Source organism: Meriones unguiculatus, chromosome 11, assembly GCF_030254825.1.
Source record: "Meriones unguiculatus strain TT.TT164.6M chromosome 11, Bangor_MerUng_6.1, whole genome shotgun sequence".
NCBI lineage: Eukaryota > Metazoa > Chordata > Mammalia > Rodentia > Muridae > Meriones > Meriones unguiculatus.
The window spans coordinates 54,852,114-54,869,997 of NC_083359.1; the positions used below are offsets into that span (position 1 = coordinate 54,852,114).

The 17,884-nt window shown below is 50.1% G+C and overlaps 1 protein-coding gene across 20 annotated transcripts in view; it reads left to right on the plus strand.

Annotated features, from left to right (window-relative positions):
* Positions 1–17,884, plus strand: part of Plekha6 (pleckstrin homology domain containing A6) — a 136,922-nt gene that overhangs the window by 110,630 nt on the left and 8,408 nt on the right. For 10 of the 20 annotated variants that reach the window (XM_060364305.1, XM_021633746.2, XM_060364304.1 and 7 more), the window contains 15 exons: positions 195–248; positions 4,190–4,270; positions 5,159–5,227; positions 6,401–6,481; positions 6,698–6,847; positions 7,758–7,853; positions 8,764–8,875; positions 9,176–9,315; positions 9,893–10,042; positions 11,221–11,350; positions 11,484–11,590; positions 15,431–15,607; positions 16,733–16,900; positions 16,978–17,111; positions 17,585–17,730. In XM_060364305.1, coding sequence (XP_060220288.1) covers positions 195–248; positions 4,190–4,270; positions 5,159–5,227; positions 6,401–6,481; positions 6,698–6,847; positions 7,758–7,853; positions 8,764–8,875; positions 9,176–9,315; positions 9,893–10,042; positions 11,221–11,350; positions 11,484–11,590; positions 15,431–15,607; positions 16,733–16,900; positions 16,978–17,111; positions 17,585–17,730 — 1,795 coding nt within the window. The remainder of the gene's footprint in view (positions 1–194; positions 249–4,189; positions 4,271–5,158; positions 5,228–6,400; positions 6,482–6,697; positions 6,848–7,757; positions 7,854–8,763; positions 8,876–9,175; positions 9,316–9,892; positions 10,043–11,220; positions 11,351–11,483; positions 11,591–15,430; positions 15,608–16,732; positions 16,901–16,977; positions 17,112–17,584; positions 17,731–17,884) is intronic. The other 10 variants (XM_021633749.2, XM_021633747.2, XM_021633753.2 and 7 more) reach the window with 7 other exon arrangements.

Below are 17,884 nucleotides of genomic sequence, written 5' to 3' on the forward strand. Positions count from 1 at the left end.
CTACTCCACCTGCCTGTAGTGTTGTCCCCTTCTACCCAAGAACCACTAGAAGGACAAGACAGAGACTTTACCCTGTCCATGCCTAGCTAACTCTTAACTACTCTGCTTCTTTTTTTTTTTTTTTATCGTTTTCTTTTGTGTGTTCCTGTTTGTTTGTGTTGCTGGTTGGCCCTTTGCCCTCGGGCTCCGGGTAGGATGAACTTTTAGACCTTCAGTTGCAAAGAAACCTAGAGTATTTGGACCAGCAGGTAGGCAGAGCTGGTGCCCCTCACCATCCCATGCCCTCATGTCTTGTCTCCCTCCTCCCGGTCCCTAACATCCTTCAGCCATTTGCCAACTTTTGTTAGGTCATCAGGACCCAACAAAGTGGCTCATGTTTTGCTTTGCTCCCTCATCCCCTTTGCCTCTGAATCCCTTCTGGGCATCTGGGGTTGTCCTCAGGGAAGAAGCGTGTAAACAGCATGTGAACAATTTACTACACTGTCTTCATTTTCCAGCGCTCAGCCCACGTGGAACTACCCCCAGGGGTAGGTGGGAATTGACATTATTTTGCTGAAGAGAGTAGAGACAAGGATTGGGCTTAAGTGCCAGGGGTTTAGTTAAGGCCGAAGCTAGGGAATCATATCCCATTCTACTAGTCATTGATAAGCTCTGTAATTACAAACTGAGGTCCTATAGATTTGCCCTAGAATGGTTTAGGTAATGTTATTAAGTCCACATATTTGTTAATCAACGAAGCTCTTTTGCACACACAGCTCATGGCTCTGAGAGTGTGGTGTGGTTGACAGAGGCAGTAATGTCAGCTCAGTTGGGCTGATGAGCAAGCAGGCCAGGCAGTGGCTATCCCAGTGAGACATAAGCTGCCTGGCTGCCTGGTTCCTACTCCAGGCTTTTTCACCTTGCTCCTTTGCCCTTTAACTTCAAACAGGACTGGCTGAAAATACTTGGTCTAGATGGGTTGCAGGTGAACCCATACACTTATTATTAGATATGTGCTACAAGCCACAGGGAGTCTAGAAGTCCATATCATTGTCCTGTGAAGACAGGCTGGGGTGGTAGAGATGACCGTGGTGATAATATCAATAATAACTAAGACAATGGTGCATGCTTTTAATCCCAATATTCAGGAGGCTGAGACAGTTGGACCTCTGTAAGTTTAAAGCCATCCCTGACCTACATAATGAGTTTCAGACCAGGTAAAGTTACATGGTGAGACCCTGTCTCAATAATAGCAGTAATAACAAAAGCCACAATGACAACAATTAATAATAATAATAATAATAATAATAATAATAATAATAATAACTGGTGTTTCCTCTATGAGTTAGACTAAATAGAATAGATCACAGTCCTTTTAATTTTTGTAATAATTCTACAAGATGGAAACCATGAATTATCATATTTCATAGACAAGAAAATAAAGCACAGAGAGGTTTGAAAGAAAAACATGCCAAGGACACAACCAGTGAAAAGCAGAGTTTAGGTTTTAACCCAGTTTGTAGTTGAGAGACAAGGCTGGGATCAAACCTCATTAGGACAAACTTATACTTCTAAATCTGTAGGCAGAAACCTGACCTTGAAATGGCCATATTCACTGCTGTGACTCTGTTCTCCCAGTAACAGTCACATGACCTGTCATCTCCCATGTCTTCCCTGCTATGGTGAGATCATCTTTGTAAAAGGCTTTAGGCACGGGGAAGCTCTGATTACCCGACTCTAGTCAGTCAAGGACCTTGCATTCTTGTTCCAAAAGCAGGGCATTATTTTCATGCTGTAAGCATTTTAGGCCATGCAGAAATGAATCCCAGATGCCCTCTCCCAAACATGGCTGGGAGGTGCTGGGTCCTCCCAGAGGGAAGCAAGACCTGTAGTGCCTTGAAGTGGGGGAGGGGGGAGACTCAGAGCACCACCATCAGCCTCTCAAACAGGCTGTTCTTCTTGTTAGCCTTATGGTTGGCTCTGCCCAGTCCACAATGGCTGTCTGTCCAATCATTTAACACAGAGTGGCTCTTGCCCTTCCAGTCTGCTAGGGTCTTCAGAACTCACCTCTGGATTACCCTCCTGCCTGTAGGATAATATTCTTATAGGTAATCCTGTGTGATGAGGGCCAGACACAGGCAGGTGGTGCCATGCTGGGCAGCACTGGGCAGGAGGGGGGGGGGTTGTCAGTCTCCCTGGTTCTTTGTTTTCAGTCATAGAAGAGGCTGCTCTTTTGCGGAGTAGTGAGAGGATCAGATTGGAAAGCACATGGGAGCTCTCTGTGGGGCACTGTTACAACAAACCTCTTATGGGAAAGAAATGAGGTTAGTGAGTGCCCAGGAAGACCCTGGTCTCCTGCTGTCCACTATATACTCACAAACATGCACGCTGACGTGTGCTTACACAGTCTCTTTAAGTAGAAAGGGACTGGATCAGCCAGATCTTTATACAAAATAGGGAGGCAGTCCTCTTGTTTTTGTTTTGTTTTGTTTTTGACTTTAAAAAAAAAAAGATTTATTTATTATTTATATAACATTCTACCTACATGTATGCCTGCACACCAGAAGAAGGCACCAGATGGTTGTAAGCGACCATGTGATTGCTGGGACTCAAACTCGGGACCTTTGGAAGAGCAACCAGTGTTCTTTTTTTTTTTTGTGTGTGTGTGTGTGTGTGTGTATACAATGTTGTGTTTTGCATGTACACCTGCACACCAGAAGAGGGCATCAGACTTAATTCTAGATGGTGTGAGCCACCATGTGGTTGCTGGGAATTGAACTCATGACCTCTGGAAGAGCAGCCAGTGTTCTTAACCTCTGAGCCATCTCTCTATCTCCTGTCCTATTGGTTTTGTAACTTTTATGCTCACCCTCATACTATAAGCACTCTCAAAGCCATTACATTATACACTTGGGAAAAACCCTAATTGGGCTTTCGAGAGTAGAAAAATCAGATGCTAGAAAGTCTTTAAAATACTGCAGATCTGGAGCTTGGAGAGTTGGCTCCGCACACTGGCTGCTCTTCCTGAGGACCCAGGTTGGTTCCCAGCACCCATGCGGCTGCTCACAGCCACCTGTAACTCCATCTCCGTAGGATCCAATGCCCTCTTCTAGCCTCCATGGGCACACGGTACACAGACATACACGCAGGCATAACATACACATAAAGTTAAAAAAAATTAAATTAGAATGCTGTAGACCCTGTGAATGAGGGCACTGGGTGCATTGCTCTGCCACAGCATGGCAGAAACAGAACCATGTTTTGTTTCTCTGTCTCTCAGGAGGGTAAGAGGAAGAAGAGACTGGGGAGACGGTGATAAAATTCTGGCCCGAGAAGATCACTCCTAATGTGACTCTGTCCTTCACTCTGTTACTTCCTGGCCCCAAAGCTTTCCCTGCACACCTCCCTTCTGTCTTCTCCTGCCATCTGCTGTGGAACACATAGTTAAAGGGACACAGCCAAGGACATTCCCTGACAGTTTCATTTTTTTTATTCTCTCCCGATGGAACCAGTAGACACATGAGGGCATATCTCGTTGGTCCGGTTGGCCTTCCCTCCCTTCCTCTCTGTTTCCATTTCTGCTTTCCCAACAATCCTTGAAATTAAAAGAGGACATGATAGAGAGCAGTGTTCTGACACCTGGTGTCCCTTTAACATGGCTCACTTGTCTTGGCCTCCTTGTTTGCTTCCCAGTACCATCCACGACCCTCATGGATGCTGCCAGCCCAGCTCTGGAAACCATTTAGTAATCTTTCAGGAGGTGGGGAGGGGTGTGCCATGTAGAGAGTAGGTCTCAGGTCTGCTGTTTTAGTTCAGTTTAGCATCAGTGTGAGGAGACTGGCCTCTCACCACTGTGTGGTCTTCATCCGAAGCTGTGTGAGAAATGGGAAGGAGGTGGCAGCTTGGCCTGTGTGGCAAGGCACACTTGGGATAGAGTTCCTGGGCCTTGTGGTATCTCTCCCATGCTGTCAGTGAGGGTCCAGAGGCCTCCCAGAGCCCTACTATGGCATTTACTTGAGGACAGCATCCATCAGTACTAGTCCTGAAACAGTTCACAGGGTGAAAAATGGCAAGGCCCAAGCACGGGGTGCTGGAAGGCCCCGAGAGCAGCTGTCCCTCCCTGTTCCCCACAGAGCATCACAGGGGGGGGGGTATGGGGAGACAGCCATACCCAGGCTGAGCGAGCCGTCCGTTCCTTCCTCTGCTGCAGATGAGTGAGAGCGAGACTCTCATCAGTATGGTGAACCGCATGGTGGAGAACTCCTCCCCCAGGGCCCAGCTCTTCATGCAAGTAAGGCCTGTGCCTGCCAGCATGGTCCGTGTCAATGCCATCTCAGCTGCTTGTGCATGGTTGGGTCGCCCTATGTGGGATGAGGCCTGCTTCACCCAATCCATTCATCTGCCAGGCCTCATCTCCCCTGGAACAGATTCTGCCTGTTTTTCTCCCTGACTCCACCATGCCACCTCCATTCTTTATGTTCGTAGATAAACCCAAAGTGCATTTCCTGAACCATCAGAACAGCGAGCAGCAGCAGCTCATGCGTGCTGCGGATTACAAACCTGCTTTTGAATGCCCAGAATGCCTAGTTCATATTTGCTGTGTTCTTGACAGATGTTACAGGGGCTGGGGCATGAGGGGAGGGTGTCAAGGGTTTGTAAAAACGTCATGATGACTGCTGTGTTGTCAAGACAAGGCAGCATTGACTGGCCCTGAGATGCTTTTGGGATCTTGCCAGCACTGGATTAGTGTGGGCTCTGGGATTGGTGTGTTCAGTTTACGGGGACGGCGGTCCTTCGGGTTTCCGGTTCTCTCTCCTGCCATCCTCTCATGTACTGTCTCCACAAACTGCCCAGGAGTCTGGTGTTTTCGTGATCATTACCATGGAGCACTCTACCTTCCAGCAGGCCTCCAGCAGGGGGCAGGAGCCACAGGTCATGTGGCCAACAAAGTTCTAACCTCTCCTGAACCAGCCACAGACAGTCAGGATGAAGTCTAGACTGTACCATCACAGGCTTCCCAGCCAGAGGACACAGAATTAGCTTGAGTCCCTGGCATAGAAGTGTCAGGTGTGATGGGAAGTGGTCCCTGGCAGAAATGAAGCAGGATTGTGACGTCAGCTTTACCACTCACGCAGCCTCACCTTCCCCTGCCGCAGTAACCGGCCTCGTGTTCCTGCAGGTCCCTGCATACCCAGAGGTGTTCCGGGATGGCCTCCACACCTTCAAGCTAAATGAGCAAGACACGGATGTAAGGGCAGCTCTCCCTGCTCCCTCTGACCACAGCGTCTGACCATGCTGTCCTCTTCATCCGCACCTTCCCCAATGGGGCTTTTTCTCCATTCCCCTCTCTTTGTTGGTGGCGTTTCATGCGTTTGACTCATGTCGTCTCAGGACTACAAACACCGAGTTCCACCTATTCCCTCTTCCTTCCCCTTCTCTTTTTGGGCTTCTGTACCAAGCTGTGGGCCCTACCTGCCGTAGTGGGATCTTCAAGCAGTGGGAGACCCCAAGTAGCATCAGATGGCAACCTCAGGTTCATTCACTGAGTAGGGCCAATGAGTGGGCCAAGAACAAAATAGGTAGACAATGAGAAAGGTTTTGAAATAAAAGGCCCAAAGAACAAGATTGGGCTCAGTAGAAGCATGCTGGGGGGTGGGGAGTGCAACACATGAGTTAGAGATAAGGACATAGAAAACTCTCCAGAAGAGAGAGTGGCCTCTGCCTGCTGCCTCGCCTGAAGCCTGGGAGGGAGCTTCTATCCAGGCAAGGACCAAAGCTGAGAGAAGCTCCCATCAGTCATCCTGAGACTTAGAGCAGCATCTCACCTTCCCAATGATGTGGCCCTTTAACACAGCTCCTTACGTTGTGGTGACCCCAACCATAAAATTACTGTGTTGCTACTTCACAACTATAATCTTGCAACTGTCCTGAATCATAATGTGAATATCTGACATGCAGGGTGTCAGATATGCGACCACTGTGAGGATTGCAACACGCAGAACTGCTGCCTTAGAGAAAGAGAACTCAGAATCCCAGGCTAAGAGAGACTGGGTGTCCTGTGGGGCTGAGGGGCTAGTTCATACCTCATTGCTTCTTTTACGACTGCTTGTTTCCATACCCTGCCTGCCCCCCGCCCCAGCAGAGGAGGTGAGGCCACATAGTCTTCTCAGTCCTCTGGCACTGTACCCCCACAGTAGGATAGGAATGCTCTTGACTCCCCCACCTCCACTCAGAGAATTATCGCATCTCATTTCCTAAGATGGAAAGATCCATCATGCTTTTCCCCGAGCCTCCAAGGTGATGGTGAAGGCCCAGGTTCCTTGGCTGAGGAAAGTGGTGATATCCAGAGGCCACACCCAATTCCTGAGTTCCCATCAAACCACATCCTTCATCGTCTCCTTTCTCCCCTCTGGGCCCCCAGAAGCTGCTGGGCAAGCTGTGTGAGCAGAACAAGGTGGTGAGGGAGCAAGACCGGCTGGTGCAGCAGTTACGAGCAGAGAAGGTCAGAGTCAGGGGTGCTCTGGAGGTGGGGCTGGTGTGGGGATAGCGTGTGACGCTGCCTTGTCTTCCCAAGACTCCTTGTCTCCCAGGGACAGTAGCCAGTATGAGGGTAACCTCTGCTAGGCTGCCTGACTTCCCTGCCGGGCGGCTCAGACATCTGTTAAAAACCCTAGAGAAGGTCACTGGGACAGCTCACGCCACCCCCATCTTTCTGTAGGAGAGCCTGGAAAGTGCCTTGATGGGGACCCACCAGGAGCTGGAGATGTTTGGGAGCCAGCCTGCCTATCCGGAGAAGCTTCTCCACAAAAAGGAGTCCCTGCAGAACCAACTCATCAACATCCGCGTGGAGCTGTCCCAGGCGACCACGGTAGGTGGGGAGCAGGGACAAGGGCACCCCTACTGCAGGGGGCATACAAACAGCAATGTCTCTACCCAGAGAGCGAGCTCAGCTCCCACAGCTGCGTCTGTGCCAGGATTCCTGTGGGGCAGTGTGTATCTGAGGGCTACTGAACTCCCTGACTTGTCTAACCCTTCTGCTGCCCACTTTGCCCTCTGCCTTGTAGAGTAGGCACTGGCTGGCTTGCTGTTGCCAGCAGGTCCTTCAACACAGCTTGTTCCAATAACAGTGGTCCAGGGAAGCACAGCCTGGAAGAGGAGGAGGATCTCTATGGGAAAGATCAAACACTGTCTTCCAGGCTCTGTCCCTTTAACCTCACTTCTTATTCTCTGTCTTGAGTGGAACAGAAGGGTACTATCCTTTGACCCAGAAGGTAGCTTTTTCTTCAGCATGCCATGGGATATGCTCTGGCCCCTCTAGTAAAGAGGGCTAGTGGCAGCCCTCATCAGAATGCCTCAGCCTTGTTGTTGACTTCCTGCCAGACTTCAGACCCAAGGCATCCAGGTCCCAGACCCCTTTGCAGCATAGGAGGGAAGACTGGTTGAAGGCAGCATCCTCTGTATATTACTTGCTTTTCTCATGCTGTGACAAAAGACTTGGTAAAAGAAACACTGAGGAGGAAGGGTTTCTTTGGGCTCACAGTTTGAGGGAACATAGCCCCCCATCGGGGGAAAGTATGGTGGGCAGGAGAGCGAGGCACCTGGTCACTTGTATCTGGACCCAAGCCTGTGTGGTGGTGCCACCACTTCTTCCCTCCTCAGTTAATCCTTCCTGGAAACACCTTCACTGACACACCCAGAGGTGTGTTTCCATGGTGATTCTAAATCCAGTCAAGTTGACCAGATGAACCGTCACACTGGGTAACCCTCTTCCCCCGCAGGCACTGACCGACAGCACAGCAGTATATGAGAACCTTGAGTCCGAGGTCTCTGCCCTGCATGATGACCTCTGGGAACAGCTGAACTTGGATATCCAGGTGAAAGGGGACCCCAAGCCGGTGGTGGGTGCAAGGCACACTCTGGGTTGTCTCTTGTCCTGTGTGGCAAAGGAGGACAAAATGGCTGCCCTTCTTGAGGTAGCCATTTCAATGTAAGACAAGGATCTGGTCCTGAGACACACAGAGAGAAGCTGGGAGAGAGAGAAAGCAAGAGAGAGAGAGAGAAGAAAGAAAAGAGAAACACTCAGGCCACTCAAGACTATGCTTTTAGGCTGAAGACGGTATGAGAATATTCTTCTCAATGCACAGGGGATGGAGCTAATGAGGCAAAGAGACTTAGGTTAGAAGCAGGATATTCTATGGCTGAAAGAATTTAAAAACAGATATGTGGATATAAATACCTCTGAAGCTGGCAGTACAGGAGCCATCTATACAGTTTTAGAAGCAACAAGGCCTCCCTTCCAGAGACGGGTAAGGAGCAGGCAGCTTGGAGGAGGAAGATGGATCTTGGAGACTTCTATTTTATTTTCTGTTCTCCCTTGTCTTTTCCCTGACCGATCCCTGCCTGGTACTAAGGCACACAGAATGAGTGGCAGATGTTAAATTTCAGAATGTGAGCTAGCTAGAGTAGCATGTAGCTCATGTCTAGGCTGTTGGAATGTGGGGGAGAAATGAAGACGAAAAGCACTTGGAAAGTCTTGGCCATGGAAAACAGGGCACGTCTCCTATCCTATGGAGGCCCAGCTGGGGCTCCTCACTCTTGCTTCTGGGACTTGGCTTTTCAATTTTATATTAAAGAAGCAGACTTCCCATAAGAAAGATAACTATGCTGGAGGCGGGGTGCAGGTAGGATCACAGGTTCTGAAGGCTTCTGATGCATCAGGAGGTGGGGCGAGTCCAGGCTCAGGGTGGGCTGGCCCATCCTTAAGTCGCTCTGTGGCTATTTCAGAATGAGGTGCTCAATCGGCAAATTCAGAAGGAGATCTGGAGGATCCAGGATGTGATGGAGGGGCTGAGGAAGAACAATCCTTCTCGGGGCACTGACACAGCCAAACATAGAGGTAGGCACCTCCAGCATCCCTGGACTCCTGCCACCCTCTGCCGCACCGCTGCCAACTCGCACTAACGGACCCATGGGCAACCTTAGAAGTGTCCTTGAGCCCAGGTCTTCAGGCTGGCTTTCTCTGACACTCAGAGGCCGCAGTCCAGCACTCTGCTATCTTCACTGCCTACAGTACTTCTAGAGTACCGCCAGCCTGTGACCCTGATCCTTGCGGGTGCCTCCCCTACCTCCTCCACTCCTTCTACCCATGTATGCAGCACAGCATTCCTTCTTCTACCCCTCTCTTCTGTTTCTCCAGGAGGACTCAGCACCTCGGCCACCTACAGCTCCAACAGCCCTGCCAGCCCTCTCAGCTCTGCCAGCCTTACCAGTCCCCTGAGCCCCTTTTCAATGGTGTCTGGCTCTCAGGGCTCTCCAACCAAGCCAGGGTCTAGTGAGGTAAGCTATGAAAACAGTACAAGGTTGATAGGGGTGAGAAGGCCAGATCCTGATCCCCTGAAAGGACACAGTCTGCCATCTCTCCCCAGGGGCCCCGTCCTAGGGTTTGCTTCACGCTATCTACGAACCATACTAGTTTTTTTACCTTCCCTTCAGGTTTCCCCTGTACCCACTCCCATCTCCACCTGTCCTCTTTAGCTGCTTCACAAGGAAGTCTTCCCGAGCCTCAAGATGGTTAGCAAACATCCCCTGTACTTGATGGGAATTTAAACCAGAAGTGTCCGGAGGTGAGGGGGTTCAGGGTCAGTGTAGGGAGCTGTTTACTAGTCAGGCAGTACTGAGGGAGCTTTGAAATAATGTGGAGAGATAGGCAGGAAGGGATCCACTGAGGAGGGCCTACAGGCCAGGCAAAGGGCTGCTGGTGGATCGGGAGTTCTCCAGGCCAGGGTTGGGTGCAGTGCCCAGGCCAGGGGCATGCTCCATAGGATGAGATTATCTGGCTCCTGCTAACTCTCTCTTCTGCTCTCACAGTGGCTGCTCTTCTTCCTCCTAATGCTCTGGCTTCTCTCTGCCTCAGGAACCTGGCCCACCTCGGCCGCCCCTCCCCAAAGCCTACGTACCCCTGGAATCTCCTCCCACCGTCCCTCCACTCCCCAATGAGAGCCGCTTCTGGCCATACCCCAACTCCCCTTCCTGGCATCGCAGTGGCGAGACCGCCAGGGGTCAGGTACCCAGCATCCTTGGGTTTTGGAGGGTGGAACGGTGCAGTATGGGACAAAGACCCAGGCAAGGGGCAGGGTGGAGCACTGGAGTTGTTCTACTCATTTCCACAAAGCTCTATTTCCTCCGGGCCCTAGAGTAACATTCTTACAGGCCATCTTCCCTTTTGCTTTCTGTGGACAATGGGAAAAAATGGATTACAATCCTACCCAACACTGGCTCATGAGCATCGGATAGTTGTGGGCAGAGATCCCTACCAACATGATTAAACCAAAGGAAATAGAGTGGCACCTTCCCCAGTGCCATTCCGGTCCCTCCTGTCCCTTTGCCTACCTCAGACCCCAGTCCCATTGTGCTCTGGTTCTGTCTCTGCCTTATTCTTGACAGGTCTCATGAGCCTCTAGCATATAAGGACACGGGTCCTCATCTGTTCTGGCTTCTCACCTAGGTCCTTAGTCAGACAGAGAGACAGAGAATTAGATTAGGCTTGGTTGTATGTTCTTGGGAGATGTGTGTTCTTTCCAGGGTCGCCTATACGGGATTTGGGCAGTTGAGGCCTTGCCAGTGCGACAGGCAGAGAATAGTTGGCATAGCCTGTGGTTGTTACACCAAGAAGTGAGCAAGACTTACCTACTGCCCAGGCTTCTGGCTGAGCGATAGCTGAGGTTTCAGATTCCAGCTTTATTTCTTATTTTCTGAATTTTCTGTGAGGCTTAAAATCTTCGACTACAATCGGAAGTGATTGCTCATAGGCTGGTCTGAGGCCTCATGGCTCTGTAAACCAAAAAGCAAGTGCCTGTTTCAGTTCCCCAGAACCCTGGTATCAAGGCTAACCTGATGTCTTTTGACTAGTCTGCATGGATTCCAGCAGGGCCCTCAGAGCCTAGGGTTTGGTGACGCTCTCTCCCATGATCAGAGCCCACAATCCATCTGTGCTTCTCCAGGCCTTCCAAGTGACCTGGATTGGGCAGGGGCCTCCTCATTAGCCCCAGATAAAGCTCTCCTTGGCTCTCATTCCCAAGAGGACTCAGCCTGTGACACACGGCTGAGAGCCATCCTTGTTCACCAGCTAGCACCCATGTAATTTCCCTGCCCTCCGTATCTTAAAGGATTTGAAAGAAGGCATCAAGGAGGCCAAATCTCTAGCATTCACCCTAATACCATCTTCCCATCCCCTCTTCCCAGTCCAAAACAGGCTTTGAGCCAAGCAAGAAAGACTTTGACCAGACATCACCCCTGGATACCCCCAGAGACATCAGCCTTGTGCCCACCAGACAAGAGGTGGAAGCAGAGAAGCAGGCAGCTCTCAACAAAGGTGTGTTTCAGCCCATACCTGCCTCAGTAAGGCTAAAGTGCTCCCTCTTTAGCTGGAGGAGTCCCTCTTTTGTTGGAGGAGTGTGCTCCAGGTGCTTCCCAAAAGGCCCACTAGCTACTCTCTCTCCCTACAGTTGGCATTGTGCCCCCCCGGACAAAATCTCCTGCTGAGGAAGAGATGACCCCATCATCTGTGGTGAGGAGGACTACCAATGGGCTCACCAATGGCCTCTCCTCAAGGGTAAGTACCCACCTGCAGGCTCTGAAGGCTTGTGCCCGGTAGCCATGGCCACTCAATACCCAGAACTAGGGAGGGAGGTGCACATAGGGAAGGGTTCCTCATGGACAAATCAAGGTTCAAGGAAGATGAGCGTTGTTGGCAGGGTGTGACAGGAAGAACAGAGGCCAGAAGGAAGTAGACAGTGTTAGCTCCCTAGGGCTCCTGGGAATTAACACATTACCGCACACAGTGGCTTACAGCAACACAACTTTGTACTCCCTGCTCAGGTACCAGAAATGCAGAGTTAAGGTGCCGCCAATGTTGGCTCCTTTGGAAACCTGGGAGACTCTGCCATGCCCCTCTCCTGGTGAGCAGTGGTTCCCAGCAGTGCTTAGCCCTTCAGATCACTCTCCCTTCATACCTCTTCCCCTGTGTGTCCTCTCCTTTTCTTTTAAGGACATGCCTCTTTGGATGTTCGGTTCCTAAATTCACGATGACCTTAATTACAACTGTAGAAACCTATTTCCAAAAAGTGGGCATAATCTCAGACACAAAGGGCCTAGGGTTTAGACCTATCTTTGGGGATCACTATTTAACCACTACAGTGCCAAATTTCATGCCCTTCTGCTTGAAAAGTACTCGTTCTATTCCAGGAGTACCAAAATCTCAACTTACAACATCACTAACCTTAATACTAAAATCCCATCTATTATTGGCTCAGACTTGCTATCAACTCCGTTATCTCCAGGCAGGCCAGGTGGCTCATGCCCGTGGCCCCAGGACTCGAGAAGCTGAGGCTACATAGTGAGCTCAAGGCCAGCCTCGATTACAGAATGAGATTCTGTCTTAACAAACGAAGGCAGATAGCTCAGCAGGCAAAGTGCTTCTGCCCAAGCATGAGGACCTGAGTTCAGATTTTTAACACACTTGTAAAAGCCAGGCCTGAAGGCGTTTTCCTGTAGCATCACCTGTAGGAGTGTGGAGACGCATATTCAGAAGCCTCACTATCAGCCAGTCTAGCCAGGAAAGTGAGCTCCAGGTACAGGGAGCGACCCTGCCTTAACAAGGAAGGTGAGGAGAAGTAGAGGAAGACCCTTGGAATCCCCCTCTGGCCTCTACACACGCATGCGCATGTGAGTATATTCTCACACTCTGAATCATCTCTAGCAGGTGTGCATGGGACTCTAGATAGTGTTCATTATGGGGCAGAATCCTCCCTACATATAGAACTTGAAAACAAGTTAATCTATGTCTAAAATACAATGGCTTAAGGTAATCTTTCTTTTTAAAAGTGACTTACTTTTTCTTTATGTCTGCGTGGATGCCAGTGTGCATAAGCCACCGTACATGCATGGAGGTCAGGAGGCATCTTAGGCAGGCTCTCTGCTGCTGCACTGTACGCTCCAGGCTAGCTGGCCCATGAACTTGCAGCTGGTGCCCCGTCTCTGCCTCCCCTCTCAGGGTAGCAGTGCTGGGATTCCAGGTCGGCGTCATTCCATCCAGCTTTTTATGTGGGTTCCAGGGATCAAACTTGGGTCATTGGCCTTGCACAACTAGCACTTTAACCTGCTGAGCTATCTTCCTGGCTCCAAGATAGTCCTCCTAGTGCTGGGAATCCAACCCCAGAGCCTTGTGTGTGCTGGCCAAATGCTATACCTTTTAGCTATAGTCTCAGGGCTTATGGCCTGAAAATAGTCCTCTGGGGCTCATTGACCTGCCTGTGGGTGGGTGAAGGCTCCGCCGGTGCTTGTTGCCAGACCTGTCTCTCTGACCTCATGATCTGTAGCCAGGGATTTTCTCTCAGGGTGGGCCTGACTTCTTCTTGAGGGAGGTAGCTGACATTTGTATCTAAGAAGCTCTATTAACTAATTTCTTGCCTATATCACACTCAGAAATCTGATAGCTTTTCCTCCCACATCTTCAGATGTGGCTGAGTTTGTTCTGAGAGCATTCTCACAAACACATGTGACTCTGCTGGGTTTGAGGGGACTCATGCTGTCTTATGTGGGGTCTCTAAGGAGCCTTCTTGGGTGGCCCATCTCGATTTTTGGCTCCTGGAATGCTTGATTAGCTCATCAGTCATACCTCCATCTTTTCAGCAAGATAACTGTGTCCTCTTAAACAATGCTCTTCCACAACAGTGAATTGCTGATTTCTTTTTGGTCACATTTTTCAACATTCTACTTGGAAACCTTTCCAGCTAAATATCCAAGCTGACTACTTATCAATTCTGCTTTCCATCCCACAACCAAGCACATTTAGCCAAGTTTATGCCATTTTATGGCAAAGAGTCTGTTATCCAAAAACATGCCCCTTGCTTCCTCTTGCAACTTCACTGGAAGTACCTTTAACATCTACTTTTCTGCCAATGTTAGTATGTGTGAGAAAGTGTGTATGTGTGTGTGTTAGGATATATGTGTGTGATATGTGGGGGGCTGTGTGTGTGTAAGCACACATATTACAGTACACATGGAAGACAGAGGATTCAGATGTTAGCCCTTGACTTCCATATTACTTTGAGACAGCATTTCTTGTTTAGCTCTGCGTACCCAGGCAATCTAGCCCTCAAACTCCTAGAGCTGCTCCTCTCTGCCTCCCAGCTCACCACAGAGGCATCCAGGGTTGCATGCATGTGTGGGTTCTGGAGATTCAGTCTCAAATCTTCATACTGAGCTCTCCCACTGAGCCCTCTCTAGCTCCTCTGCCAGTATTGTGTTGGTGATATGAATTCTCTCTAAGATGAGGGAAACCTTCTCTTCTATTTGTCCTCTATTATTTTTATTTTTTGACAATGCCTCCCTATATTCCAGTCTTTGATTGCTGGAATTTGGTTTGCCTACTAGGCCAGCCTTGAACTCACAGAGATCCTCCTGTCTCTGCATTTTGGGCACTGGAATTAAAGGTTTGTGCTCCCAGCTTCTTCATTTACCTCCTCTTTCCTTTACCCGAGTTGTTGTTGTTGTTGTTGTTGTTGTTCTTCTTCTTCTTCTTCTTCTTCTATCTTCTTCTTTTTAAAATATTTATTTGTTTTATGTATATGGGTATACTATCTTCATGCATGCCAAAAAAGGGCATCAGATCACATTATAGATGGTCATGAGCCACCATGTGGTTGCTGGGAATTGAACTCAGGACCTCTGGAAGAGCTGACAGTGCTCTTAAATGCTGAGCCATCTCTCCAGCCCCCTGAATCATTTTGGAAGTCCCCATTTCTACCAGTGGAATCTAGGATTCCTTTTCCCCATTACTCACTTCAAAATTCTCTGAGCCTCTACCCATTTCTTGATTCAGAAGTTTCTTTCATTATGCCAAGTATTTCTTAGCACCCATTTCCTAGTATCCCAGTCTTTAGAGGTTTTCTAAGGCTATAAAAGATCATATACTATGTAGCTTAAAACAATAAAAGTCTGTTCTTCATTGTGTGGAATCCAAAATGAAGGTGCTGGCAAGGTTAGTGCCTGCTGACGGTGCTAAGGGAGGAGCTGCAGCCCCTCCTAGGTGTGGATCCAGCTGACAAGACTTGGCACTTGTTTGTGTGTAGATGAATCATTCTAGTGTCTGCCTCCGTCTTCCTCTGTCTTCACATCACACTTTCCGTTCTATGTTGTCATCTTTTTCTATCTTTTACAAGGACAGTTGCTATTGGATCCAAGTCAGCTCTGGTTCGAGATGATACCATGTTTCCAAATAAAATCATATTTGCAGGCATCAGGGTCAAAATAAATTTGATATACCTTTCTAGAACCCTTGTTCAGTGCTCTTGGGGGAGGCTGCGGGCAGGAGACATATTTTGAGCACACGGAGAGGAGGGAAATGTGGTGGGATGGGAGCACCTGGCAGAGCCTTGTTTCCTCACTATAGCAAGAGCGCCCCAAGAGCGCTGTGTTCTCTGGAGAGGGCAAGGTGAAGATGAGCGTGGAGGAGCAGATCGACAGGATGAGGCGGCATCAGAGCGGCTCCATGAAGGAAAAGCGGAGGAGCCTGCAGCTTCCAGCCAGCCCAGCCCCTGAGCCTAGCACCCGGCCTACCTACAAAGTGGTAATGTCCTCCCAGCTGCCCAGAGGCTTGAGTCTGCCATCTGTCCACACAGCTGCTCTCAGCCCATGAGCAGCCTGGGCCAGGGAGCTTGAGCGAGAAGACTGAGGGTAACCCAGCAGGGTGCCTGGGATGCCCCACTGCATAGAAGTGCGTCTACTGTCAGGGTTCCTTCTTCATGCTTAATGAAAAGTAACGCCAGAGAAAATGAGGAATGTTTCTGCTGAGATGAAGTATTCAAAAATTCATTTAGTGTTCAGAGCACTTGCTGCTCTTGCAGAGGACTGGCATTCAGTTCCTGGCACTCATATAAGATGGTCCATACTACATGTAATTCTAGCTACAAGAAATCCAACACCCTCTTCTGGCCTCAGCAGGTGCCTACATACACATGCTTTCTGTACCTGTGATCTCTCTCTCTCACACACACACACTTAAAAGAAAAAATTAATTTGGTAGAAAATAGTGAAAAATCCATCATATGGAAAGTCATCACTTTTACCTGACTCTGGAGTGCCTTCTGTGTGTTGAGCATTGGCCTGGGTGCCCTAAAGACAGCCATGGTAGCCCTCAAGCAGGACTGTTCATAGAGCACCCATATTCCTTTATTTAACCCCATCCATGACAGCAATTATTTCAAATTTTATCACCCTTGGTTTATAGTTAGGGAAACAAAGCCAATAGAAATTAAGGGCTTTCTGGGCTGCACAACTCTAAGTATGAGGTGGGTGGAGCCAAGGAACCTGTTTAACTTTTCTTTACAGTAAGTTTCAGAAATAGAGAAGAAACAATAATGCAAATCCTACCTTCCTCCAGTTCTGCTCAAGCTGCTAGGGCAGAACTTCCCTAGCAAAAAGCTACTAGAAATCAATTGGGCACACTGCTTCTTCTGCCTGAGGTGTGCGGCACAGCCTGTAAGTGCAAGAGCAAGAACTGACAGGAAACGCTGATGAGAGTGTGTCCCCAGGCCTTGCTGTAGGCAGGTGTGGGGGAAGCGGAGGGGAGGGAAGGAGGCTCTGCAGTGCAGGAAGATGGGGGCCTGATCAAGGTTGCTGGTCAGGGGCGAGGACACAGGAATGGTCAGAACTGCCTGGAGGGAGACATGCTCACGACAGTGCTGTCCCCCAGGTGCGCCGTCACCGCAGCATCCATGAAGTGGACATCTCCAACCTGGAGGCAGCCCTCCGGGCCGAGGAGTCTGGCGGCCAGGTGTATGAGACTCCGAGGGAGGAAATCGCCCGGCTTCGGAAAATGGAGCTGGAGCCCCAGCACTACGATGTGGACATCAGTAAGGAGGTACGTGGGTTTAGGAGGGGGCTGAGGGAGGGGATGGCCAGGGAGGGGTGTGGGTGGTAACCTCAGGCCCTCCACAGCTCTCCACTCCAGACAAAGTCCTCATTCCTGAACGGTACATTGACCTGGAACCTGATGCGCCCTTGAGCCCCGAGGAGTTGAAGGAGAAGCAGAAGAAGGTGGAAAGGATCAAGACGCTCATTGCCAAATCCAGGTAATAGACTTAGAAGGGCCAGCTGCTCCACCACCCTCCCTGCACCCAGGTTCCCTGGGTACTAGATGTCTTGGAGGCACCTTGCCTCCCAAGGGTAGAGAAAAATGGAAGCAGTGGCCAGAGGCAGCAGACATACCCAGGCCTCTGGCAGGAATGAGGATGCTGCCTCTGGGCCCTAGAGAGAACTGCTGGGCTTGTGCACAAACTAGAGGGTGCCTCGGCTCATCCTCCTCCCCTTCAAGGCTGCCCCACATGTTTACTTGAACCTCGAAAACTCATTCGAAAATGTTGAGGGTAGGGGTCCCAAGATCTTGCCAGGATCTCCCTCGCTCCTAGGGACAGCCTTGCTGGGCACCACAGGCAGCTTCCTCAAAGGCCCCTGGCCCTCCCCACCAACCTCAGCTGCAGGCCACCCCAAGCCAATTGGACCATGCTGTCCCTCCCTCCATGTCTGTGTGTCTGTGCCTCTTCAGTATGCAGAACGTGGTGCCCGTCGGCGAGGGGGACTCTGTGGACGTGCCCCAGGACTCAGAGAGCCAGCTGCAGGAGCAGGAGAAGCGGATTGAAATCTCCTGTGCCCTGGCGACCGAGGCCTCCCGCAGGGGCCGCATGCTGTCTGGTGAGAGGGGCTGGGCCTCGCTCCGCCAGGGACACCAGCTGACCAGGTGTAGGGGAGGAAGTGCAGTACTGCCGGGGGGCAGGCTCAGAGAGATGCCAGGCCAGGGAGAGGTTCTCAGGGTCATGCTGAGCATTCACTGAGCACCGGGGTCAGG